This window comes from Capra hircus, chromosome 4, assembly GCF_001704415.2.
Source record: "Capra hircus breed San Clemente chromosome 4, ASM170441v1, whole genome shotgun sequence".
In the NCBI taxonomy this organism is placed as follows: domain Eukaryota; kingdom Metazoa; phylum Chordata; class Mammalia; order Artiodactyla; family Bovidae; genus Capra; species Capra hircus.
This window is the reverse complement of record NC_030811.1, coordinates 64,146,728-64,173,017: the sequence shown is the minus strand read 5'-3', so window position 1 is coordinate 64,173,017 and position 26,290 is coordinate 64,146,728. Positions and strand designations below refer to the sequence as shown.

At 38.9% G+C, this 26,290-nt stretch overlaps 1 protein-coding gene across 1 annotated transcript in view; it reads right to left on the bottom strand.

Moving 5' to 3' along the window:
* Positions 1–26,290, bottom strand: part of ZNF277 (zinc finger protein 277) — a 128,745-nt gene that overhangs the window by 42,943 nt on the left and 59,512 nt on the right. Inside the window, exons 2-4 of the mRNA XM_005679227.3 lie at positions 18,409–18,610; positions 10,552–10,640; positions 10,229–10,311 (exon numbers count right to left, since the gene is read on the bottom strand). Coding sequence (XP_005679284.2) covers positions 10,229–10,311; positions 10,552–10,640; positions 18,409–18,610 — 374 coding nt within the window. The remainder of the gene's footprint in view (positions 1–10,228; positions 10,312–10,551; positions 10,641–18,408; positions 18,611–26,290) is intronic.

Below are 26,290 nucleotides of genomic sequence, written 5' to 3'. Positions count from 1 at the left end.
ACTAGGGAATGAACCCAGACCCTCTGCATTGGAAGGTGAAGTCATAGCCACTGAACTGCCAGGGAAGTTTCTTAATTTCTATTTGTATTAAAGATATCAGGGACTCTATCCTACCTAGGCAAGAAAAGACAGACTTTAAAAAACTGAAAGGTGCTATGGAGACTGTGAAATACTTACTTGCCTTTTACACTAAAGAAGAGAGAGGCTATCAGCATGAATCAGTATAGCATTATCTACCTAAGAAAGTATCTTACTGGCTAAACTTAGAGTCAGGTATAACCTATGTTTCTATAAAGATAGAAGAAATTTGAAAAACAAATTATCTTCAAGTTTTAAAAGAAAATATAAGTGGCTTTGTGCTCGTGCTCAGTCACTTCAGTCGTGTCTGACTCTTTTCGACCTTTTGGCCTGTAGCCCACCAGGCTCCTCTGTCCATGGGAATCTCCAGGTAAGAATATTACAGTGGATTGCCATGGCTTCCTCCAGGGATCTTCCTGACCTAGGGACTGAACTTGAGTCTCCTGCATTGCAGGCAGATTCTTTACTGCTGGGCCACGGGGGAAGGCCATAAGTAGCTTACGCTGAAAGAGATTAGACTTTCTATTTACCACTGACCTAAGATAAAAAGCAATTAGATGAAAAAAAAAAAATCTTAGCAATGGAAACAGAATACCACTATTTATTTCCCTGTTCATCCATTTTTATTAATTCTAAAAACTGTCTATTTTGAAAATGTTACATTTGCTTATAGAAGGAAGTTCCAATTTGATAAAGGATCCTGGTAAAGAATGGTGCTTGGCGTTGGATAACAGGAGCTTGAGCTCTTTCATTTCTACTTAATACAGAACAGAACTGAGGCCATGAGCACATCTCCTCGTATCTTCAAACTTGTTTTTCCATCTAAACAGAGACAATGGTATTGCCTTAGTGATCTCATAGAGCCAATGTATATACAAATTGCCATGTAAATTTTAAGTTCTTGTTGAAGTTCAAAGTGGTAAACTTTAGGATTCAGTTTAGTATTGTTTCAGACTGTGCATATATTTGTTTCCTAAATGAAAACATTAACTAAAATGAAGGTTAATATCACTCAAAGGTCACTCAAGCTAACTTCATCTCTGTTGCATTGTTAATAATAATGTTATAGTCAATGGGAAACATCTCATATTTGGGAAAGTTACTCTAGATGCAATTATAAAATTTATGCTACAAAGCTAGGAATTATGCAAGAAAGATATAAATATATTTTATTTTAAAGTCGCTGATATAATAATTTGATCCTTTATTAAAAATTTCTGAAATCTATAAAGAAAAGTGGCACAAGGGAGAAAAATTTTAGTGGGGATATATAATTTCATTTTGCTGTTTTACTATGGGGTGGGGGAGTGGGATATATGAAGTAGCATTAAAAACAACCACAACAAAAAACCATTTCTCTCCAGAGGAACAAATTGTTATATAGATTAAATTTTTCATAAAATATTTATAGTTGTCATGAATGACCTCTCAGGCTGACATTTATAATAGTGACATACACACACAAAAAAACCCACTTTGATGCAGCTAAATGGATGTTTCCCCTCATCCCAATTTAATTAAAAGTTATATCTTGCCCTGAGAACTTATGAGTGTCATTTATCTTCTACTGTGGGCAAATGTAAAAATACTAGTATTATTTTTTTTTATGCTTAAGTGAAAGGTGTATGCCATGATTAAGTATTTCTGCCTCAGATATTTTATCTCTCTTCCTTTAATCCAGGAGATCTGACTATATGGTACTATAGAAATACCACACCAATACTTGAGGATCAAATTTAAGTTAATACTTTATGAACAAGGCTCAGAGAAAATACAAAACTGAACCTGACAGTCTCAACCATTAAAGAGGCATCTAATCCAGTAGGGAAGAAAGGTTTTTAAATAACTGTAATTGAAAAGCCAAGTTAAATACTGTTATTAATAGAGTTTAGAAAAGGTTATTAATTCTGTCTGGCAGCATCAGGAAGTTTTTGTGGAAAGTGTGGTATTTGAGCAATGTCTTGAGGGGTATGTTATTTACACACGTGGGGTTGGCATTCCTGACTGATGAAGCATATTCCTGAAAGCACCTAACATACAAGTAACTGTGAGATACGGAGTGTTTTCCTTAGAGTGCAGTCTCCAAAAGAGTAGGGGCTGTGGCTTATCTCACCCACTGCTATATCAACAGCATTTGGAACAGTGTCTGGTGCAAGTTAAATATTAAATAAATGAATGAATAAACTGGACCCTGGGTAAGTGAAAGAAAAAAAAAAATTGGAGAAAGATACTGGAAATGTAGTTTGAGCCCAGAAAAGCTTAAGAATATGTAGGTGAAAAAGACCACTGCAAGTTTTAGGAGGATAGAGTGATCTACTACGTGTTTTAATATTAAACTTCTAAAGGCAATGCCAATTGATTAGAGAGGTGATTCCATTTACAAGGTAACATAAAAGGCACCAGGAGAACAAAGAAAAGTATGGATACAGGACTGAGAGTTGGAACTGACAGGACTTGACAAATGACTGAGGTATGCAAACGAGTTAAAGATAATTTCAGAAATTTCCAAACTGAGTGACCAGGGAAATGGTGGTGCTATTATGTAAGAAGAGGAAAACAACCAAACTGCAAATTCTGGTTCAGAAAAACACAAAGTCAGTTTTAGGCACATTAAAATTAAGGTGCCATTGATTCATATGGAAAAATTCAACATATTGGAAATTAGGATTGGCATTTAGAGGTAAACCAGCAAGAAAGCTGGAGATGAACCCAATCAATGGATATTGACTCTGACTGCCTATTTCTGTGGCAGCATCAAAATTTAAGCCATCAGCATAGCTTATAAATACCATAGCACGGTATTTATAAGCATGCATACAGGGACCTTGGAAAACTTACCTATTTAAAACAAAAGAGGGGAAAGGATTCCTGGAAGAGATTAAGATAGAATGACGAGATTAAGGGAATATTTTTAAAGAAGGAAGCTAAAGGGATGAAGGGGTACAAGCTATTCAAACCCTCAAGAATCTTTCCTAATTCTGTCATTCTCCCTTCAGAGTGCACATGAAAAAGTTCAAATAAGTGTCAAGTAGGAGTCAAGCTCTTAAAAAAAAACAAAACCAAACCTAGGAACACAGACAAATCTTATAAATGTCACAAGGAACCAGTGAGGTCAAGAAGCAAATGGAAAAAAGCGGATCATTTAGACTCTATATACCTCTGTTACTTGTTCAGAAACAATTTTTTTAATGAAATTTATAAAAAATACATGAACTTAGCTCAAACTACTGCACAATTGCACTCATCTCACACGCTAGTAAAGTAATGCTCAAAATTCTCCAAGCCAGACTTCAGCAATACGTGAACCGTGAACTTCCAGATGTTCAAGCTGGTTTTAGAAAAGGCAGAGGAACCAGAGATCAAATTGCCAACATCCACCAGATCATGGAAAAAGCAAGAGAGTTCCAGAAAAACATCTATTTCTGCTTTATTGACTATGCCAAAGCCTTTGACTGCGTGGATCACAATAAACTGTGGAAAATTCTGAAAGAGATGGGAATACCAGACCACCTTACCTGCCTCTTGAGAAACCTATACAGGTCAGGAAGCAAAAGTTAGAATTGGACATGGAACAACAGACTGTTTCCAAATAGGAAAAGGAGTACGTCAAGGCTGTATATTGTCACCCTGCTTATTTAACTCATATGCAGAGTACATTATGAGAAACTCTGGCTGGAAGAAGCACAAGCTGGAATCAAGATTGCTGGGAGAAATATCAATAACCTCACATATGCAGATGACACCACTCTTATGGCAGAAAGTGAAGAGGAACTAAAAAGCCTCTTGATGAAAGTGAAAGAGGAGAGTGAAAAAGTTGGCTTAAAGCTCAACATTCAGAAAAGATCATGGCATCTGGTCCCATCACTTCATGGGAAATAGATGGGGAAATAGTGGAAACAGTGTCAGACTTTATTTTTTTGGGCTCCAAAATCACTGCAGATGGTGACTGCAGCCATGAAATTAAAAGACGCTTATTCCTTGGAAGGAATGACCAACCTAGATAGTATATTGAAAAGAAGAGACATTACTTTGTCAACAAAGGTACGTCTAATCAAGGCTATGGTTCTTCCAGTGGTCATGTATGGATGTGAGAGCTGGACTGTGAAGAAAGCTGAGCGCCGAAGAACTGATGCTTTTGAACTGTGGTGTTGGAGAAGACTCTTTAGAGTCCCTTGGACTGCAAGGAGATCCAACCAGTCCATTCCAAAGGAGATCAGCCCTGGGTATTCTTTGGAAGGAATGATGCTAAAGCTGAAACTCCAGTACTTTGGCCACCTCATGCGAAGAGTTGACTCATTGGAAAAGACCCTGATGCTGGGAGGTATTAGGGGCAGGAGGAGAAGGGGACGACAGAGGATGAGATGGCTGGATGGCATCACCAACTCGACGGACGTGAATCTGAGTGAACTCTGGGAGTTGGTGATGGACAGGGAGGCCTGGTGTGCTGCGATTCATGGGGTCGCAAAGAGTCAGACACGACTGAGCGACTGAACTGAACTGAACTGAACTGAGTACTACTGAAGGATATCTAAATACAAGACATAATTCCTGCCTCAAAGAAATTACAAAGCCATTTTGAACTAAGAGCAAATCATACAAAGGTATTTACACTAAATCCTTTCTTTAGTGTTCCAAATGAGAGAGCAAAGATGAACGATACCAATGCAAGTCATCACTAATGCAAATCAGGAGGGCAAATGCCACTCTGGTTTGAGGGTCTTCTCTCACGGACTTGAGACCCTACTGACATTGAGTTGAGATCATTCAAATACAGAATGGATTATATACCCATTACCATAAAGCAAGTTAATGGGTTTAAACGATAACCCTGTATGCAAGACAGCAAAAGAGACACAGATGTATATTACAGTCTTTTGGACTCTGTGGGGGAGGGAGAGGGTGGGATGATTTGGGAGAATGGCATTGAAACATGTATAATATCATACTAGAAACGAGTTTCCAGTCTAGGTTCGATGCAGGATACAGGATGCTTGGGGCTGGTGCCTGGGATGACCCAGAGAGATGGTATGGGGAGGGAGGTGGGGGGGGGGTTCCAGATTGGGAACACGTGTACACGTGTGGCAGATTCATGTTGAGGTATGGCAAAACCAATACAGTATTGTAAAGTAAAAATAAAGTAAAAAAAAACCCAAAAAACAAAAAACTACATTTCAGTGCCTTTCAGGTATAGTATACCAATGCACACTATTTAAAGTGGTTGAAAAAGTGCTTGTCTTTTAACATCCTTACCACCATTTACTGTTACTCTTCTCAAATCTTGTTAACTTGATAGAAGGAAAAAGGTGTATTATTGCTTTGGTTGAAAGTTTTCATTTGATCATTTGGGTTTCTTTGTGGAAATGTCTGTTACTGATTTGTAGAGCTTGTTATATCTAAAAGACATCCTGTTGTCATTGCCAGTTCCCAAAGTGACAGACTTTATTTTCTTGGGCTCCAAAATCACTGCAGATGGTAACTGTAGCCATGGAATTAAAAGACACTTGCTCCTTGGAAGAAAAGTTATGACAAACCTAGAAAGAGTATTAAAAAGCAGAGACATCACTTTGCCAACAAAGGTCTATATAGTCAAGCTATGGTTTTTCCAGTAGTCACATACGGATGTGAGAGCTAGACCATAGAAAAGGTTGAGCGCCAAAGAACTGATGCTTTCAAGCTGTGGTGCTAGAGTATACTCTTGAGAATCCCTTGGTCAGCAAGGGGATCAAACCAGTCAATCCTAAAGGAGATCAACACTGAATATTTATTGGAAGGATTGATGCTGAAAATGAAGTTCCAATATTTTGGCCACCTGATGCAAAGAGTCAACTCACTGAAAAGACCCTGATGCTGGGAAAGACTGATAGTAGAAGGAAAAGGGGGCAACAGTATGAGATGGTTGGATGGCATCACTGACTCAATGGACATGAGTCTGAGCAAACTCCAGGAGACAGTGAAGGACACGGAAGCCTGATGTATTGCGGTCCATGGGGTTGCAAAGAGTCAGACATGATGGAGCGATTGAACAACAACAGTATAGATCCACATGCATTTTCCTTCTTTTTCTACAGCTCTTCAAACACCCAAATCAATCTCACTGTTAAGACACAATATTATTGTATTTTTTTCTTTTTTTGGCCATACTGACGCTGTGAGGCATGTGGGACCTTAGTTCCCCCACCAGGGATCAAACCCATGCCCCCTGCATAGGGAGCATGAAGTCTTAACCACTGGAGCTCCAGGGAAGTGCCAATATTATTGTTATTTGTACTATAGGCAACATTTACTGAGCACTTTCTACCTAACAGCTACTGTAGTAAGTATATTACATGTATTATCTCACTTAATCTTCACAAGCCCTATGTTCTATCATTATCTCCATTCCTGAGATAACACATTTACCTTTATTTCTCTAGATTCTACACTCTCTTATGACATGAATTACACCTTGTATAAACATCTAGTTAGGCTGGAATTCAGTGAATATGCAAGTATGTATGAACGGACTTCATCATTTTTTTCTTTTAAGCTGCCATAATGCTCACTTTCATCAAATTTACCACTTTGTCAGAGTATAAAGTTGCTAAAAAGAAGGGATGTCGTCATTTGTCATAAGAAATATGTATTTGGCTTTAGTCTCCATTTCTGGCAGTTAGCTCCTAAAATGCTGGGAATTTCGTGTTAAGAGCCATAGTGTTTCTTGTTATGTTAATGAACTGACTTTTGGAGAGCACATAGGCAACTTAAGGATGAAGGCCTACCATGTGATTTTGAAGGTTGGAACTTCATAGTCCTCAATGGCCAATGATTTAATCAATCACACCTAGTATTTAATGAGGTTTTTATAAAAACCCAAGCACTACCTGGGAAGTCTACCATAAAAACCCAAAAGGACATGGTTCAGAGAGCCTCCAGGCTGATGAATCAGAACATGTCTACATGCTGCCTTGCACGTGTGCATGCTCGGTCGCTCAGTCATGTCCAGTATTTTGCCACCACAAGGACTGTAGCCTATCAGGCTCCTCTGTCCATGAGATTTTCCTGGCCAGAATACAGGCATGAGTTGCCATTTTCTCCAGGGGATCTTCCTGACCCAGGGATTGAACTCACAACTCCAGAACTGCAGGCAGATTCTTTACCACTGAGCCACCTGGACATGCTGCCTTGGTGGGCTTCAGATTTCATGGGGACAGAGCTTCTTTGGTATCTCACCCTAAGTATCTTTTCATCTGGATGTCAGTCCACATTCATTAGCATGCTTTGTATCATTACCAGTAACCTAGTGAATAAACTAGCTCCCTGAGTTCTGTGAACCAAAACCAAGGAAGGTGGGTGGTGGTGAGAGCCATTTTATAGAGGTTTATAGCCAGTTGGTCAGAAGTACAGGGAACAACCTCGATTTGTGAATGGTATATGAAGTAGATAAATAAAGAATGTTCAAACCACTGTACAATTATAGTCATTTCACATGCTAGCAAAGGAATGCTCAAAATTCTCCAAGCTAGGCTTCAACAGTATGTGAACTGAGAACTCCTAGATGTTCAAGCTGGATTGAGAAAAGGCAGAGAGAGGAAGCAGAGGTCAAATTTCCAGTATCTGTTGTATCATAGAAAAAGCAACAGAATTCCAGAAAAACATCTATTTCTGCTTCACTGACTATGCTAAAGCCTTTGACTGTGTGGATCACAATAAACTGTGGAAAATTCTTCAAGAGATGGGAATACCAGACCACCTGATCTGCCTCCTGAGAAACTTGTATACAGGTCAAGTTTAGAATCAGACATGGAACAACAGACTGGTCCCAAATAGGAAAAGGAGTACGTCAAGGCTGTATATTGTCACCTTGCTTATTTAACTTAAATGCAGAGTACATCATGAGAAATGTTGGGCTGGATGAAACACAAGCTGGAATCAAGACTGCCAGGAGAAATACCAGAAAATCTCAGATATGCAGATGACATAACTCTTATGGCAGAAAACAAAGAAGAACTAAAGAGCCTGCTGATGAAAGTGAAAGAGGAGAGTGAAAAAGCTGGCTTAAAACTCAACATTTAAAAACTGAAGATCATGGCATCTGGTCCCATCACTTCACAGCGAACAGATGGGGAAACAATGGCAACAGTGACAGATTTTATTTTCTTGGGCTCCAAAATCACTGCAGATAGTGACTGCAGCCATGAAATTAAAAGATACTTGCTTCCTGGAAGAAAAGCTACGACAAACCTAGAGAACATATTAAACAAGCAGAGACATTCCTTTGCCAACAAAGGTCCATCTAGTCAAGGCTACGGTTTTTCCAGCAGTTATGTATGGATGTGAGAGTTGGACCATAAAGAAAGCTGAGCACTGAAGAATTGATACTTTTAAACTGTGGTATTGGAGAAGACTATAGAGTCCTTTGGACAGCAAGGAGATCAAACCAGTCAATCCTGAAGGAAATCAACCCTGAATATTCATTGGAAGGACTGATGCTGCAGCTGAAGCTCCAATACTTTGGCCACCTGATGTGAAGAGCTGATTCTTTGGAAGAGACCCTGATGCTGGGAAAGATAGAAGGCAGAAGGAGAAGGGGGCGCCAGAGGATGAGATGTTGGATGGCATCACCGATTCAATGGGTATGAGTTTGAGCAAGCTCGGGGAGACGGTGAAGGACAGGGAAGCCTGGTGTGCTGCAGTCCATGGGGTTGCAAAGCATCAACTGAAGGACAGAACAACATATGAAGTGGATGTCAGTCTTGCAGGTCTGAGCCCTTAACCTGTGGCATTTGATGCTGTCTTTGGATAGACAATGTCAGGATTGAGTTGTGCTGTATCAACAGAATATCCAGCTGGTGTCAGAGAATTGCTTGGTGGTGTAAGGAAAGAGCCCATATGCTGAAAGCTGGTCTCAGAATCTTAAAAGTTTATCTCAATTTTATAGATGCACATATTTCTGGAAACTTGAATCTATCTACAGGCATACAGTAAAGATTCTGTGTACTGAGTAACCGCCGAAGTAGTACTGTTTAAGTTCTTATAAAAAAAACCTATAGGTGTACTAGGATTATGATAGCTGATTATTCTCGATTAAGACCACTATAAGAGTGAAAAAATTCATGGAAATAAAAAATCGTGAATAAGTACTACCAAACAAAATTTATAAAATGATAGCAAATTTATCCTGATTCTGCAGATTTCTTATATATTACAATAAGGAAAGGAGAGAAGTCCTCTTTCTTCATTGGGTTTGTTGCTACAGGGAAAGCATAATTTTTCTTACATATAGATCAATACCCAACAATACCATCTCTGCCTATGGGAGAAATAAACGGCTGGGATGTTTACAAAATATAATGTGCTTCAGGGGACTTTCTCAAATCTTATGACTTTAGTAGACAGAAATTATTTTCCTCTTAGATCTCTTGAGGATTTAGCAGAAATACTGAAATCATAACTTTCTCTTACAACATATCTAGCCAAGTCCAAAGATACAGGGTACACTTCAGTAAATACTAAAAAAAGAAAAGAAAAGAGCCAGTCATTTTCAAGTAATAGTTGAGATTTATTGACAAATAATGGAAAATTGGATACTTTTAAATAAAATTAGTAACTTCAAAATATTAACCAATTTCTATTCAACTTTTGAAAATGAAAATTTTCACAATTGTATACGCTGTTATCTTTTGAAAAGATACTGAGATTTTCAAATTGGTGTACTTATTGTTAAGGTTGAAAATGAGAAAGGGTATTACCATCAAACTATATGCTTAATTCATAAAGAGGAATAAAAGAAGTGCTCTTGCATAGCACAATCCAGTGGGAGAAAAAAAGTTAATCAATTCAACTCAATTTTAGCTGAGGGCATTTTTCCACAACTGCTGAACCCTAGCATGTGTCAGGCAACTAAAATTACACTAAAATGTGTAAGCTCTGTTGTTATTTTAGAGATAATCCAGGAAGCAAAACAAAGCCAAAAATTTTCTCTGCATTTTTAACATGAAATGCTTTAATCTTCAATCAAGTGTGTACTTTTTCTGTTTTAAGATCTTCATGCATTATCTTCTGTTTTGTGTATGTTTGAAAGTTTCCAGAATAAAAACAGAAAGAACAATAACAAAAATGATTCTGTATTTCAACATACTGTTCATTGTTTAAAATAATTCTTACTACTTACCAGTCTCTGCTTTTGAAGTTCTTCTCTAAGAATTCTATCTTCCGGTAAAACATCACATAACAAGAAATAATTGTCTTGTTCTTCTGTTGAGATATGAGAAAAATAAATGAGAAATGTTATTTTTTACTTAAAAACATTTTTTTATTTCTTAAAAAAATCTCTTCTGGTATATAGTTCTATTTTAGCTTCATTGAAGTTATTAGAAAATATAAACAGAACAATTTAATTTTAGCTATTATTTTAGAGAATTACAACTAAAGAAAGATTATTCATTTGAATTTTTGGATTGCAGGGGAAAGATGGTAGTCAAGATGTACACTTACCAGATGGAGCTGCAGAATTGATTCTTATCACACTACAAAAATCTGTAATGGGCTGTTCAGTGAACCTTTTCCTCCAATATAAAATGTACCTTAGAACAATCATAAAGAAAGAACAGTGAGAAGACGCAATGAACTACTTACTTGAGAATGACAGGATTTTATAAGAACATTTAATTTTCTTAAAGCAACAAATCAAATGTGGACTGAAAAATGCTAGAAAATTTGCAAATAGAAAGGCAGCAGAGCACTGTAGAACCATGAATTATTTAATGAAATAACATTACCCTGTAAGGGCATGAAAATGATTACATTTTACCATCTGCAAATTCAATAAACAGATATACAGGAAAACTAAAATGAATTATTTTTATGTAATAATGAAGTTTTTTTGAAAATCACATCTATGTTTATGTGAATTTAAAATGCAACAATGATTAAAAAGGCTTCATCACACGTTTTCCAATAAACTGAAAGTTAGGTGTTTACCTTATACATCAAAAGAAGAGATCATGACAACAATGCAACAAAAGGCCTGTCTAAATTCAATATCTATATAACAAGATAGAACAATTCCATATTGCCCATGCTGTATCTGAAAGGAGGGAGATTTAGCTTTTAGAAAAATAGCCAAGCTTACAATTCCTGTATCTAATGAGCTGAGTTAGAAGGACACTGGCTAAATTTAAAAGCAAAGCATAATACTCAGACCTGTGTCATTTGATGAAAGAGGGAGAAAGATGACAGGATTCAACTAACTGTTCATCTTTCCATTTACCTAAAAAGATTTACACAGACAACTGCAATCTCATTTATCAAATTATACAAAGAAGAGAATGTGATCTCCTTCATGGAGGAGAAAGGAGATGGAAAGGTTGACTATATAGTAGACAACTGATCAGAATACATGGTCGATGGATAAAAAAAGAACCTTACAACAAGGAACCAAAACCTGAGAAAGAGATGGAACTTAGTGAAACAGATAAAGTACACAGAAAGAATACATTTAAATGGCCTGATACAGCACCAAGCAGTGTTCTGCATATAGCAGGTCCACGCTAAATGTTTTAAAGAGACAGAAGAGTATCTCAAGATTCCTCTAAGGTTCTCTAAGTAGCCTCCAACCTCCAGTACATCAGCTCTTTTTTATTCTCTCCTTAATTTCCCAAACCTACAGTCCCCTATAGAAAGGACATACATTACATATTAGGGAAAAAAATGTGCTGGGAGAGAGGTCTGAGAGAAAGAGAGAACCATGACATGAGCTTATATAAAATATAAATGGATGACAACACCATGTATAGAATATACATGTAAAAGAAGTAAAAGAATAATGTGTAACAATGGAACCACATGCTTTAGTTCATTCTTCTCATGTATAACCATGCTGTCAACCTGGATGGGTAAGAAGGGGGAGAACCCTTTCCTTATAATACAGTGCTAGACCTTATTTTAAGAGATCTGAAAATGATGTATCTTAGACTCCAGCTCACCCTCAAACCATAAATAGTATAAACAATGAACTACAACTCTATGGCTAGCTTACTGGCTTCCACATTAGAAGTATCAGAGCAGAAAGCATTTCAGATCCATCAAAGTATACAGAAAGAGGAAAAGCTCCTATAAAAGGTTGACTTGTTATTTCCTTTGCCATCCTGGCCAGCTTCAGCAACCTTCCACTTCCCAGTTATCCTACACAGTTACTCTCATTCTCCTCCTTTCCATTTCCCACTAGTTGCTTTCTTTCCCCTCTCCAGGGGAAAGAGAAATAAAAGGCAAGAGAAGAATTAAGAGAATAAAAATGACATTCCCAGACACTTTTCTTATTCTTCCATTAGCATATTTTCTGTTGCAGAGTGGTGACATGGATGAAGCACCACAAGAGAATGTCCATTAGAGATGTCAGGAATAGAAGATAGATCGTTCTTCCAAATTGAAATATACAGACATCTATTTTCATGACTAATCAAATTCATACAGGACCAGGTGCTGAGATAACTGACTTAAAAAAACAGAAGAGTCACATTTTATCTGGAGCTCCCTCTTGGCTACCACTAGAATACATCAAGGAGAGGTTCATCACTCTTGATTACTATTCCCCTGAAGTGGGTGATATCCTTTGGGGAAAACCGAATAGTCACCAGCCCATTAGCCTACAGTTTGTTAAAAGGCAATGATAACTGCATGAAGCAGATGACCAAATAAGAGCAGATACTAGTGATGAGACTGTCCTGTGAACTGTCATTGACCAATTCTGTAACAGAGTCAACACAGTAAGAGTCTCTTACCTGCACAAATCGTGAGCTAGAAGTAGTTTAGCTTTTCAAATTAAACCTATAGTCAAACCCTCACAGTTGATGTTTCATTAACTGATTACACCAGCCCCACAGGCAGCATGAATAGAGAAGCAGGGCCTTTGCCTTTAGAGATATGAATCTGAATTGAAAGGTTTTTTAAAACTTCTGAAACTTGGCTTACTCATTTGCAAAATGGGTTGTTGATAATTAAATAGGATGATACATGTAAAGCAGCACCCACCATTCTGGGTGTTCAATAAATGGCAGCTATTATTATAAGGAAAAATAACATATTTAGTTAAAACTAGAGTAATAAAGAATTTGTTTTTCCAAACAAATCCTGGCATCCAAAACAACAACAAAAACAATGAAAACGTTTCATCAAACGTGTAATGAGCAAGTTACAACAGCTGTATTAGTAGTGTCAGAAGGCACATACAGGTGCCTAAGGTGGGGGAAGAGCAGAGTGATCAGAGGATGAGAACTATGAGCAGCTGCTGTTACTGAGACCCTGCCTGCCCAAGGTCACACAATCGTGACCTTTCAAATTGGGATCTGTTGTCTCCAAATCTTAAGTCTTCTACAACATCATGTCTCTCGTGTCACTTGAGGGCCAATCTACATAAGAACCTCAGAACAAGAAAGAAGCAGGAGAAAGCCTTTAGGATTATATTAATAGTTGTAAAGGATAGTTGAAGAGCTTCCTCAGAGAACATGGAGAGACTCAACTTCCTTAGAGCCCATGGAAAACAGTTTTTGACAGGGCAAAACCAAAGTACAGAAATGAAGACTGCAGGGAGAGGGAAGGTCTTCCCTTTCTGAAAAGTATACTACCTAAAAGCAGCTCTTAATCTGAACTGCTCCTAACCTCCTGTGTAGGTATTGAAAGCTGACATCGGCTGTTTGGGGCTGCGGAATTGGAACTGCTTGACTAGGCAAGAGAGACTCTGAAATGAAGTGAAAGTCACTCAGCCGTGTCTGACTCCTTGCAACCCCATGGACTGTAGCCCACCAGGCTCCTCTGGCCAAGAGATACTCCAGGCAAGAATACTGGAGTGAGCTGCCATTTCCTTCTCCAGCGGATCTTCCAAACCCAGGGACTGAACCCAGGTCTCTTGCACTGCAGGCAGATTCTTTACCCACTGAGCCACCAGGGAAGACCCTGAGAGAGACCCTACAGTGGCACTAATTCTTCTGAAGTCCTGATTCCAAAAATCAATGGCTCCGAGTCTCCAAGGGCTTCCACGTTCACTCCTATTCTCCATGGTCTTTTAAGAGAAGGTTCGTGTCACATATGTGTTTTGTATCACTGTTTACCTCAATGTGGTAGGCACGAGGGGCATGATAACTAACAGCTGACTTAAAATCATGGCGAGAGCCTGTCTGACAGAACCTCAGCTATGCTCCTCAAATTGTTAAGGCTTCCCATGGGGTGAAGGGAGAGAAAATGTTGTTATATGCTCACAGTCTAGAGCCTTTACATTCATTAAAAGTTATTTTATCACTCCATGAACAAGTAGTTATGAATTCTGGAAAAGATGTTTTTTAGACACCATCTCTAGGAACATCTCTGAGATGTCGTTAGGCAGTTTCTGAGGCAAAGAGAATAATGCAGGTAAGAGGTCAGTGCAATAGACACAAAGTTGTCATTTGAGTCGTCTCCTCCTGACCAAAGGTTGGGTGACACCAACATCAAATGAAAACAATCATGCTACAAAAGCGAAATATTATCGTAACTACCACATATGTTAAATACATTATCATACCTTATGGTATACTAAATGAATAGATCTGAACTAAAACAAAATTTTGACCTAAGTCTAGATTTAAGATGCATCACAGTTATCACATAATAGTACTTTTAGTTTACCATACAATTAGGAAGTGTCAATATATCCATTTTCCTGTGGTTGGTACAAACATTCAGATAAATTGTATTCAACCGAGAGATGTCTTAAAGATAGCAGATGTTCAACACATGCATTTCTGGCATTTTCCTACCCACTAAAACTTATTGTTCCATGTTAAGAAATCATTTAGTACTTCTTCATTTTTTCCCTACTTCTTTAGTTTACTTAAAGCTACAGTTGCAGCCACCCAATACATAAAGAAAGCCAAGAAATAATATGTGGTATGAACCCTTTATTTGGAGGATAGTTATCACAGCATTTCATATTTTATTAAAAAGTCATAAAAGTAATTATTTGGTCATCAGCAAATACTTTCTTTCAAAGAATTTTAATCACGTCCAACCAGAAATCTTTGTAGTAATATCGTCTTCCCTGTCCAACTCCCCATTGTAACTGGTGTGATACTGACAGAAGCATGAAGATTTGAGATATAGCTGTTAATTAAGTAGCATGGAATGAGTGGAATCTAATATAGAAAGGAGCAAAGAATTAGGAGTTAACATTTTTCTTCTGGAAAAATTTTATCTACTGCATAAAGCTAGCAAATAGCTTATATAAATAGCTATGTTAATAAATGGATCAAAGGAGAGATTTTGTTTATTTGCTCTTGGAAAGTTTTACTGTTACTTTGTTCCAATAAAGAAAATGTTAAATATATTCCACATGAAACTTTAGAGCTTATTTCTTACAAAGGATGAGGTAAGTGCATCTCTTATCTACTATTTATCATCTTTATTACTTATTGTACTCAGAAGCAACAACTCTTCTCTGGGAAGCATATATAATAATTATTACATATAATAATTATTCAACCTATAAAGCAGTTCTGAGTGAATTAATTTATGCCAATTGAACTTCTCACTGTCCCTTCCTTCCCTCAGTAACTGTTGAGAAAAAGTCATATAATGCTGAGAAGATTCCAGTTTAATTCTGATCATAGCAGTCAATGCTTGTACTGTTTTGGAGAGGAATTTTTAGTTTACTTAAACAGCAGGCAGGTAATACTTAAAGGAGATTGAATACTTTAAAAGGTATTAAAGTTTATTCATACACATTCCTGGTCAATTTGAATTAATCATGTTTTTACTTTCTGAGAATGAAACTAATTTAATTAGGACAGTTGACAAGGAAAATCTAGATTTCCAAATTTAAAGTACACACTAACTACACATTTTATTTAGAAAGCACTTCTATCAGACAAACATCTTTTTCAATTAAAGCATCCATTTTATTACATGGTTGCATTTAGAATGTGATTGATCTTAACATTTGATCAACTCTTGAGCCCTGAGACCTAGCAAATAATTTGATTTTCCTGCCCACATACTGATGAGATTGACAACAATGATAAAAAGAGAGACTGATTAGAACAAATATAGCCACTCAGCTATCTTACATAAGTACAAAGGATAAAATACAAACTCTGATTCAGACATTCCTTACAGATTTTAGAAAAGAAAGAAAAATTCAACATTATTCAATTATCACTGGTTGATCATCACATTTTCCTGCAATTTCTGAGGGAAAATTTGCCTTTATATCACAAAAAAGAGTAAAGAAATATAGTTTTACATCAAAGAAAAGCCAAGTGATACAAAATTTAGAAAAGCATAACTTAGCTGATATGACTAACAATGGTTATTTGAATATGTAAACAATTCAAAGCTCTCTAGCTTAAGAAGTGTCTAAAGCAAAATCAACAGATCTGACTACATGTAACTTTGTATCATGTAAGAGAAAACTCCCAAAACACACATATACACACACGTGTATACATACATACATACACATACAAATATTTTAATTGAAAACAAAGAACAATGGATGAGAATGAGAAGCACAGTTTCTCCACTGAAACCTGTAAAAATCAGTTTATTCTAGGAAATTCCTTGCTGGTTTAGTGGTTAGGACTGTATGCTCCCACTGCAAGGGGCCCAGGTTTGACCTCTAGTCAGGGAACTAAGATTCCCACAAGTGTTTCATGGTGGGGCCAAAAAAAAAACTCATTCTAGGAGTTGGTGACATATATTGTTCATTTTACTTTCTATGCCCCCTAAGCATACAGCCCCAAGTCTACTCAAATGCTGAGTGGCAATGCTAAGTGGATAAAAGCAGCCACCACACAGGAGGCACACAGCAGACATTCAGAATAGGTGCTACACAGTTGAGAAGGACAAAAGGCTAAAGAATAGCTAATATTACCCCTGTGGGCACTGTGGTTATTTGTCCTTAAAAAACAAACTGTTACTCTAGAAGTTTAGAGTACTTAGAATCTGAAATGAATATTTCTCAAAACAAATTTTACAAACCATAATTAGATCTTCAGGTCAGCAACAAATGCCTATTGAAAACTTAAGCTCTAGCTGCAGAAAACTAAGACTTCGAATATCTTTTGTAATCAAAATATAATTAAAAATTTGGCTGTTCATTGGGTATGAAAGATATCAGATACTAGTTGGTGCTACACATACCCTGTTTTTATATAAAGCTCAACAATCTTATGTGGGCTGGTGTTACCCCCATCTTATAGATAAGAAAATTGATGCTTAGAGAAGTAAGCAGCTTGCTGGGAGTCATATGGTAAGAAAGTCACTGAGTCTGCATTCAATCCTAGGCCTACTGGGTTTCACAGTCCACTCATAATAATGCAGCTTGCTCTTTGCAAAACCCATCCTAAGAAAGAAGTCGCTTGCTAAGAAAATGTAGTCTGGCAGATACAGAATTTAGATGCAAGGATACTACAATATCTGGGCTACTCTAATGTTCTATAGGGAAATCAATGCAAAACATCTCAAAATGGGACTTTACCAGATACACCAAAATGTGTGCTTTCAGTAACTATACTAAGCTAGTTAACTACCACTATATTGTTTGCATGGTGTTTTGAAGTAATAATGACCTATCCATAACTACTCCATTACACCTGCTTAAGAGAAGGCATGTCTCTTAGACAATCACTTCTGAGAATCAGTCTAGAATTAGCAAGTCCAGCTCCCTTCAGGATCCGGCTATACCGGTTAGGTTCCTACATGTCTCACCATGTCCAGTGTTGGCAGTTACTCAACCACTCACACCTATCTTCTCTTCATCTTCCTCACCCTTTTCCTCTGAGCACCTCAGTCACTGATCTTAGCTGCTGTCTCCTTTTCTACCCCTTATACCCCTCTGAGTTGTTCAAAGACTCAGTCTTTTTCTGATTTTCAACTTTATCATAACACTTAAGATCCAAGATCCTCTTTCCCCCAAACCTCCCTTTGGGTGGCTTAAAAAAAATTTTTTTTTTTTTACCAAGTTTATTCTGGGCTGTCAGGAAGAACTCACTTAGCTGGAGAATGTGTGTATCCTGAAATATAAAAAGGACATCAATCTGATAGAGACCAACAATGCCAAAAATTTCATGAGATGTGGTAAAGGGAGTATTATCAACTCTTTAGAAAGTTGATCTGCTTCCAGAATTTGTGGAAATACAACAGTATGTAACATTTTGAAATAAAACTTGCTCAAGAATACAAATAAGCTCAAAGTTGAAAAAAGGCTAAGTTGAAACCTGAAAAAGAGTATGAATTTTCATATTTCTACAGGAATAATTAAGTTATACCTTTCCACTATTAAACAGTAAACCTAATTCTTCTATGGATGAAAACAAAATTTACCTTTGGAAATCAGCAACCAACTTGACATCAGCAATGACAATCTTATGTTCAATAATCATGTGCTTCAGAAGTTTGTCTTGTTCAACCACAGGAAAATGTTCTTCACAGAAAATACAAGGCACAGATGGAGAACCTTCTAAGCTGGTGGTGCCACCTGGACTTTCTGGCAGAGAAAGCGGCTCCAGGATATAATCCTTAGTGTCTGGAAGAGACAAAAAGAGGAAAAAAGCTGAAATCAACTCCCTTTAGAAGGATGATTTCTCGCCTCCTGCATTAAAAGGATCCTAAAGATGTTTACATAATTTCAAAAAGAAAATACACAGTACCAGAGAGCAAGATACTTTATTACATCTTAAATAGCTTCTGCAACCCAGAGGCAAAGAGTATTACAAAGCAGCTCAAACTCCCCATTTGCTGGCTTGAATGGGGGAAACTCATTTGTAAGGACAGCTGTGCAACCTCATTCTTGGACAGTGGCCAATGGCAGCAACTCTAGGGGAACCAGGGGCAGGGGGGAGGCTGCAGCACGTTGGGTTAAGGTTCTAAGTCTCAAATGTGACCTATGGCCAAGAGTCATGACACTGGAGGGTAAATGGTATATACTGAGGCTACAGGTGATGCGAGGACAATCTTTTTAGCTGCTTCTTGTTGCACCTGCAAACTTTTTCCTGTCTCTATTTGTCATGTGAGAAGAAGGTAAGTCTCACATTGGGTTGACACAGCATGTGCTGGGTGGCCCAGGTGGCAATTTGTGATTTGATTTATGTCTATCATTTGCTTATTACACAGTTGTGTATCATAATTCAAGTTCTTGTGAACAAAGAGATGAATGCTCAATCACTAATGAAACTTTTTCATGTCTACACTATTCCTTTCCCTAACATCACCTACAGAATCTTTAAGAGTTGAGGCTTTAAGATCTGCAGCTCTGAATTAAAGGCCTTGAATTAGAGACAGTTTTATCACGATTTCTCTTCAGTCTTCTAGACTGAACCTGGCACTGTAGGCACACTACCGGGTAGTTAGCAACCAGGTAACTAGTGGAAGGCATTTGGCATTTGAAGAAGGGCAGAAAACTTTAGAAAGACAGCTATTTCACAGACAGCAGCCTCTGGAATTAGGTTACTATTTAATTTTACGTTAAATTTTACTTATTTTTTATATTCCTAGAGGCCTTTTAAAATGAATAACTAATTGAATAAGTTACTGGTACACTGCTGACCCCGGTCTCAGAACTGGATAAATGATGTAAGAGGGCAGCATTCATTCACTCACTCAACAAAACGTAGCTGAGTATCTACTGAGTGCTGGCCGTTTCCTGTTTGATGCTGCATGATACTATTCTTACTATCAAGGCTAAAGGGCAGAAAAGTTAAAAGGATAGAGAGAGAGAAGGGGAAAGAGAGAGATGGGGAGATAGGGAGGGAGAGAGAAGAGGCAGGGAGGGAGGGAAGTAGGGAATGTACAGGGCTTATGGGAGCATGAGACAGAGGAGTTTAAGTGAGCTTCGGGAAAGTGTCCCGTAAGGAATGTCCTCTAACACATCACTCATAATAGAGGATGCTAAATCAAATTGTTTATCTTAGTTATATAAAATTATTAAATATCAAGAAAGAGAAAACAGGGTACACATGACAATAGGGAGAATATGAAAAACGTTTCAGCACTTTAAAAGCATTATTAGTAAAATTGGCATGTTACCAATTATTACATTCATAAATCAGGTAATGAAATCAAGGATTTCTGGAACTCTATAGCTCCTTAGTTGTAGAATATATTTTTCAGTTACATGATAAATTCTGTAGGAACTTACACCTGCACATGAAAAATAGGTGAGGAAAGAGATAGGGATATACTTATGAAACTGTACAATATTTTACGTTCCCTAGAAAAAGATAACAAGAGGCAGCATATTCTAAGTAGGCAATAACCTGCCATCTAAGAAGATGCTCTTCTCCTAAATTTGACTGAAATATCTGTAAATTCACTTATCTTGACTGAAGAAAAGAAACAATATATTAATAATCACCACCAACAGCAAGAACTAATCTTACTAGATGTTTGCTATTTGTAAATTACCAGCAAAGTGTTTAGAGAACTTTCTGAATCCTAACTTCCTTGTTGGATGAGTATTATCACAACCCCCATCTTTCAGATGAGAACTGAGACTTAAAAAATTAAATAATTTCCCCAAATCACAGTGTTAGGTCTAAGTCTTACAAATAGCTGTGAAAAGAAGACAAGTGAAAAGCCAAGGAGAAAAGGAAAGATATACCCATTTGAATGCAGAGTTCCAAAGAATAGCAAGGAGAGATAAGAAAGCCTTCCTCAGTGATCAGTGCAAAGAAATAGAGAAAAACAATAGAATGGGAAAGACTAGAGATCTCTTCAAGAAAATTAGAGATACTAAGGGAACATTACATGCAAAGTGAAAGTGAGAGTAAAAGTGAAGTCAGTCAGTCGTGTCCGACTCTGCGACCCTGTGGACTGTAGCCCACCAGGCTCCTCCGTCCATGGGGTTCTCCAGGCAAAAATGCTGGAGTGGGTTGCCATTTCCTTCTCCAGGGGATCTTCCCGACCCAGGGATTGAACCCAGGTCTCCTGCATTGCAGGCAGACACTTTAACCTCTGAGCCACCAGGGAAGGCCTTTCATGCAAAGATGGGCACAATAAAGGACAAAAATGGTATGTACCTAACTAACGGAAGCAGAAGATATTAAAAAGAAGTGGCAAGAAGACACAGAAGAACTGTACATGTATTCTTTACATGTATTCATAGAATTGTGACTGGTACCCCTAGTCATACAGTCTTTTCAGACAAAAACCTGAGAGGCTTCCTCACGTCCTTCTCCTTTACTCCCCGTGGCCAACATTAATCAGGAACTCTCAGTTTAATCTTCAGAGCCTCTTCTCTGTTCCTCCCTTCTGAGCACTGCCAACACTGCTGCCTCAGACAAGCTCTTAAACTTGAACATCTGCAATAGTCTTCCCACTGGTTAGTCTCCCCCATCTTCAGACATGACCTCTTTCCAATCCATTCTCCCCATATCAGTTTAAAACAGGAGTGGCCCTTCTTCCTGTAGGAAAAGGCCTAAACTCCTTAAGGAGTTAGGTATAGGTTGAGAGATCAAAACAAGATCTTAATGACCCACGTACCCACAGTGATGTGGTTACTCACCTAGAGCCAGACATCCTGGAGTGTGAAATCAAATGGGCCTTGAGAAGCATCACTATGAACAAAGCTAGTGGAGGTGATGGAATTCCAGCGGGGCTATTTCAAATCCTAAAAGATGATGCTGTGCAAGTGCTGCCCTCAATATGCCAGCAAATTTGGAAAACTCACCAGTGGCCACAGGACTGGGAAAGGTCAGTTTTCATTCCAATCCCAAAGAAAGGTAATGCCAAGGCATGTTCAAACGACTGCACAGTTGCACTTATTTCACATGCTAGCAATGTCATGCTCAAAATTCTTCAAGCTACTCTTCAACAGTACGTGAACCAAGAACTTCCAGATGTTCAAGCTGGATTTAGAAAAGGCAGAGGAACCAGAGATCAAATTGTCAACATCCGTTGGATCATAGAAAAAGCCAACACACTAGAAAAGACCCTGATGCTGGGAAAGACAGAGGGCAGGAGCAGAAGGGGATGAGCGAGGATGAGATGATTGGATGGCATCACCGACTCAATGGACATGAGTTTCAGCAAGCTCCAGGAGATGGTGAAGGACAGGGAAACCTAGACGTGCTGCAGTCCATGGGGTCGCAGAGTCAGATGCAACAGAACAACATAGGTTGAGAGTGCTACTAATGCTTGAGAGCCAAACTGCTTGGATTCAAATCCTGGCTCTACCACTTACTAGCTGTCTAGGGCAAGTCACTTGGCCTCTCAGTGACTAAGTTTCCTCAACTGTAGTATAGATGTAGAAACTTGTAGTATAGATGTAAAACCTGACTCTCTGTCATCGGATTATTGAGGGGGTTAACTGACTCAATACTGTACCTGTAAAGTGCTTAACAGTGCCTGGCACAAAGTCAATACACTGCTTGATGGTGGGTACTCATGGTAGGATAATAGTACACAGAGTATGTGCCAGGTAAATAAAGATGACCAGTACTTTCCTTGTCGTCCAGAGACTAACAATCTGAAGGCAAACAAATTAGGTCTTATGATCAATGCTGTTAGAATTTGAGCACAATGCTAATGATCAGGGAATAAGGAGAAATTTATTAACTCTTGTAATCTAAAATTGTTCTGTTAAATTTTTTTTTGTTTTCTGGATACATAGTAAGTCAACTTCCCAAATACAACTTCAGTTCAGCTTAGTTCAGTTCAGTCGCTCAGTCGTGTCCAACTCTTTGCGACCCCATGAATTGCAGCACGCCAGTCCTCCCTGTCCATCACCAACACCCGGAGTTCACCCAAACTCACGTCCATTGAGTCAGTGATGCCATCCATCCATCTCATCCTCTGTCGTCCCCTTCTCCTCCTGCCCCCAATCCCTCCCAGCATCAGAGTCTTTTCCAATGAGTCAACTCTTCGCATGAGCTGGCCAAAGTACTGCAGTTTCAGCTTTAGCATCATTCCTTCCAAAGAACATCCAGGACTGATCTCCTTTAGAACGGACTGTCTCTCAAACCACACACATTCCTCATACCTAAAATTTGAAGACTCATGATTTTGTTCCTATATACCCTTACAGTGACAATAAGCAATCGGTTCTAGTATGTGTGAACATTTAGGTCCATTGAGGAATAGTTTGAAAAAAAGAGAAACTGGCATTGAACACACATACAAAAGGGAAGACACATGATCCACAGATGAACAGTAGAGAGTTTGCAGTAAAACCTCAGGAAATAGTAACAGTGGTAGAGATAACCACCACTGTAGTTATCTGAGGTTAACTGTAGAGATGACTGGTTGAAAAAGACCCTGATGCTGGGAAAGACTGAAGGCAGAAGGAGAAGGGAACAACAGAGGATAAGATGGTTAGATGGCATCACCGACTCGAAGGACATGAGTTTGAGCAAGCTCTGGGAGTTGGTGATGGACAGGGAAACCTGGCATGCTGCAGTCCATGGGGTCATGAAGAGTTGGACCAGACTGAGCAACTGAACTGAACTGAGTGATAACTGTACCCACTGGTTTTTGAAGTATATGGGCTGCTGGTTTGAGAGTTGCTGGTAGAGGTGATATGAGGGAGATTGCAGGACACTGGCAGAATATATGTAAATTCAGTATGTCTTATAAGTACATATGAATTAAAAACTGAACACAGAGTTTAAAGAAGAAATACAGATTGAGGAATTGTCTTTTGATGTTGGAGGCAGAAGAATGTACTGTTTGAATTTGGGTTCAAATTACTAGTTCAGTTCAGTCACTCAGAAATATCTGACTGACCATGTGGACTGCAGCAAACCAGGCATTGCTGTCCATCACAAACTCCTGGAGTTTACTCCAACTCATGTCCATCGAGTCAGTGATGCCATCCAACCATCTCATCCTCTGTCATCCCCTTCTCCTCCCGCCTTCAATCTTTCCCAGGATCAGGGTCTTTTCCAGTGAGTCAGCTCTTCACATCAGGTGGCCAAAGTATTGGAGTTTCAGCTTCAACATTAGTCTTTCCAATGAACACTCAGGACTGATCTTTAGGATGTACTGGTTGGATCTCCTTGCAGTCCAAGGGACTCTCAAGAGTTTTCTCCAACACCACAGCTGAAAAGCACCATTCTTCGGCGCTCAGCTTTCTTTATAGTCCAACTCTCACATCCAAACATAACTACTGGAAAAACCATAGCTTTGACTAGACTGACCTTTGTTGGCAAAGTAATGCCTCTGCTTTTTAATATACTGTCTAAGTTGGTCATAGCTTTCCTTCCAAAGAGCAAACGTCTTTAAATTTCATGGCTGAAGTCACCATCTGCAGTGATTTTAGAGCCCTCAAGAATAAAGTCTGCCACTGTTTCCACTGTTTCTCCATCTGTTTGCCACGAAGTGATGGAACTAGATGCCATGATCTTAGTTTTCTGAATGTTGAGCTTTAAGCCAACTTTTTCACTCTCCTCTTTTACTTTCATCAAGAGATTCTTCAGTTCTTTGCTTTCTTCCATAAGGATGGTGTCATCAGCATATCTGAAGTTACTGATATTTCTCCAGCAATCTTGATTCCAGCTTGCGCTTCATCCAGCCCAGTGTTTCTTATGATGTATTCTGCTGCTGCTGCTGCTAAGTCGCTTCAGTTGTGTCCGACTCCATGTGACCCCATAGACGGCAGCCCACCAGGCTCCCCTGTCCCTGCGATTCTCCAGGCAAGAACACTGGAGTGGGTTGCCATTTTCTTCTCCAATACATGAAAATGAAAAGTGAAAGTGAAGTTGTAGTCGTGTCCGACTCTTAGTGACCCCATGGACTGCAGCCTACCAGGCTCCTCCATCCTTGGGACTTTCCAGGCAAGAGTACTCTGCGTATAAGTTAAATAAGCAGAGTGACCATATACAGCCTTGACGTACTCCTTTTCCTATTTGGAACCAGTCTGTTGTTCCATGTCCAGTTCTAATTGCGCTTCCTGACCTGCATACAGATTTCTCAAGAGGCAGGTCAGGTGGTCTGGTATTCCCATCTCTTTCAGAATTTTCCACAGTTTAGTTAAAGGTTTTGGTGTAATCAATAAAGCAGAAGTAGATGTTTTTTCTGGAACTCTCTTGCTTTTTCCCTGATACAGCAGATGTTGGCAATTTGATCTCTGGTTCCTCTGCCTTTTTAAAACCAGTTTGAACATCTGGAAGTTCATGGTTCATGTATTGCTGAAGCCTGGCTTGGAGAATTTTGAGCATTACTTTACTAGTGTGTGAGATGAGTGCAATTGTGAGGTAGTTTGAGCATTCTTTGGCATTATCTTTCCTTGGGATTGGAATGAAAACTGACCTTTCCCAGTCCTGTGGCCACTAGTGAGTTTTCCAAATTTGCTGGCATATTGAGGGCAGCACTTGCACAGCATCATCTTTTAGGATTTGAAATAGCCCTGCTGGAATTCCATCACCTCCACTAGCTTTGTTCATAGTGATGCTTCTCAAGGCCCATTTGATTTCACACTCCAGGATGTCTGGCTCTAGGTGAGTAACCACACCACTGTGGGTATGTGGGTCATTAAGATCTTGTTTTGATCTCTCAACCTATACCTAACTCCTTAAGGAGTTTAGGCCTTTTCCTACAGGAAGAAGGGCCACTCCTGTTTTAAACTGATATGGGGAGAATGGATTGGAAAGAGGTCATGTCTGAAGATGGGGGAGACTAACCAGTGGGAAGACTATTGCAGATGTTCAAGTTTAAGAGCTTGTCTGAGGCAGCAGTGTTGGCAGTGCTCAGAAGGGAGGAACAGAGAAGAGGCTCTGAAGATTAAACTGAGAGTTCCTGATTAATGTTGGCCACGGGGAGTAAAGGAGAAGGACGTGAGGAAGCCTCTCAGGTTTTTGTCTGAAAAGACTGTATGACTAGGGGTACCAGTCACAATTCTATGAATACATATAAAGAAACAGGATTTTTATTTACTGAAAAGTGAAAGCCACTCAGTCATGTCCAACTCTCTGTATAGTCCATGGAATTCCCCGGGCCAGAACACTGGAGTGGGTAGCCTTTCCCTTCTCTCGGGGATCTTCCCAACCCAAGGATCAAACCCAGGTCTCCTGCGTTGCAGGTGGAGTCTTTACCAGCTGAGCCACATGGAAGCCCCACTTTGTGAGAGGGATGGTAATCAGTTGAGGTGTAGATAGCTCAGGCGATCTGCTCAGAATTTAGATATTCCCGACAGGCCTGGTGGACAGAGACAGCTCTTACCAGTGTCTCATGTGACACACTTGCACCGTTCTGTGTCTGCCGGCTCCCCAGC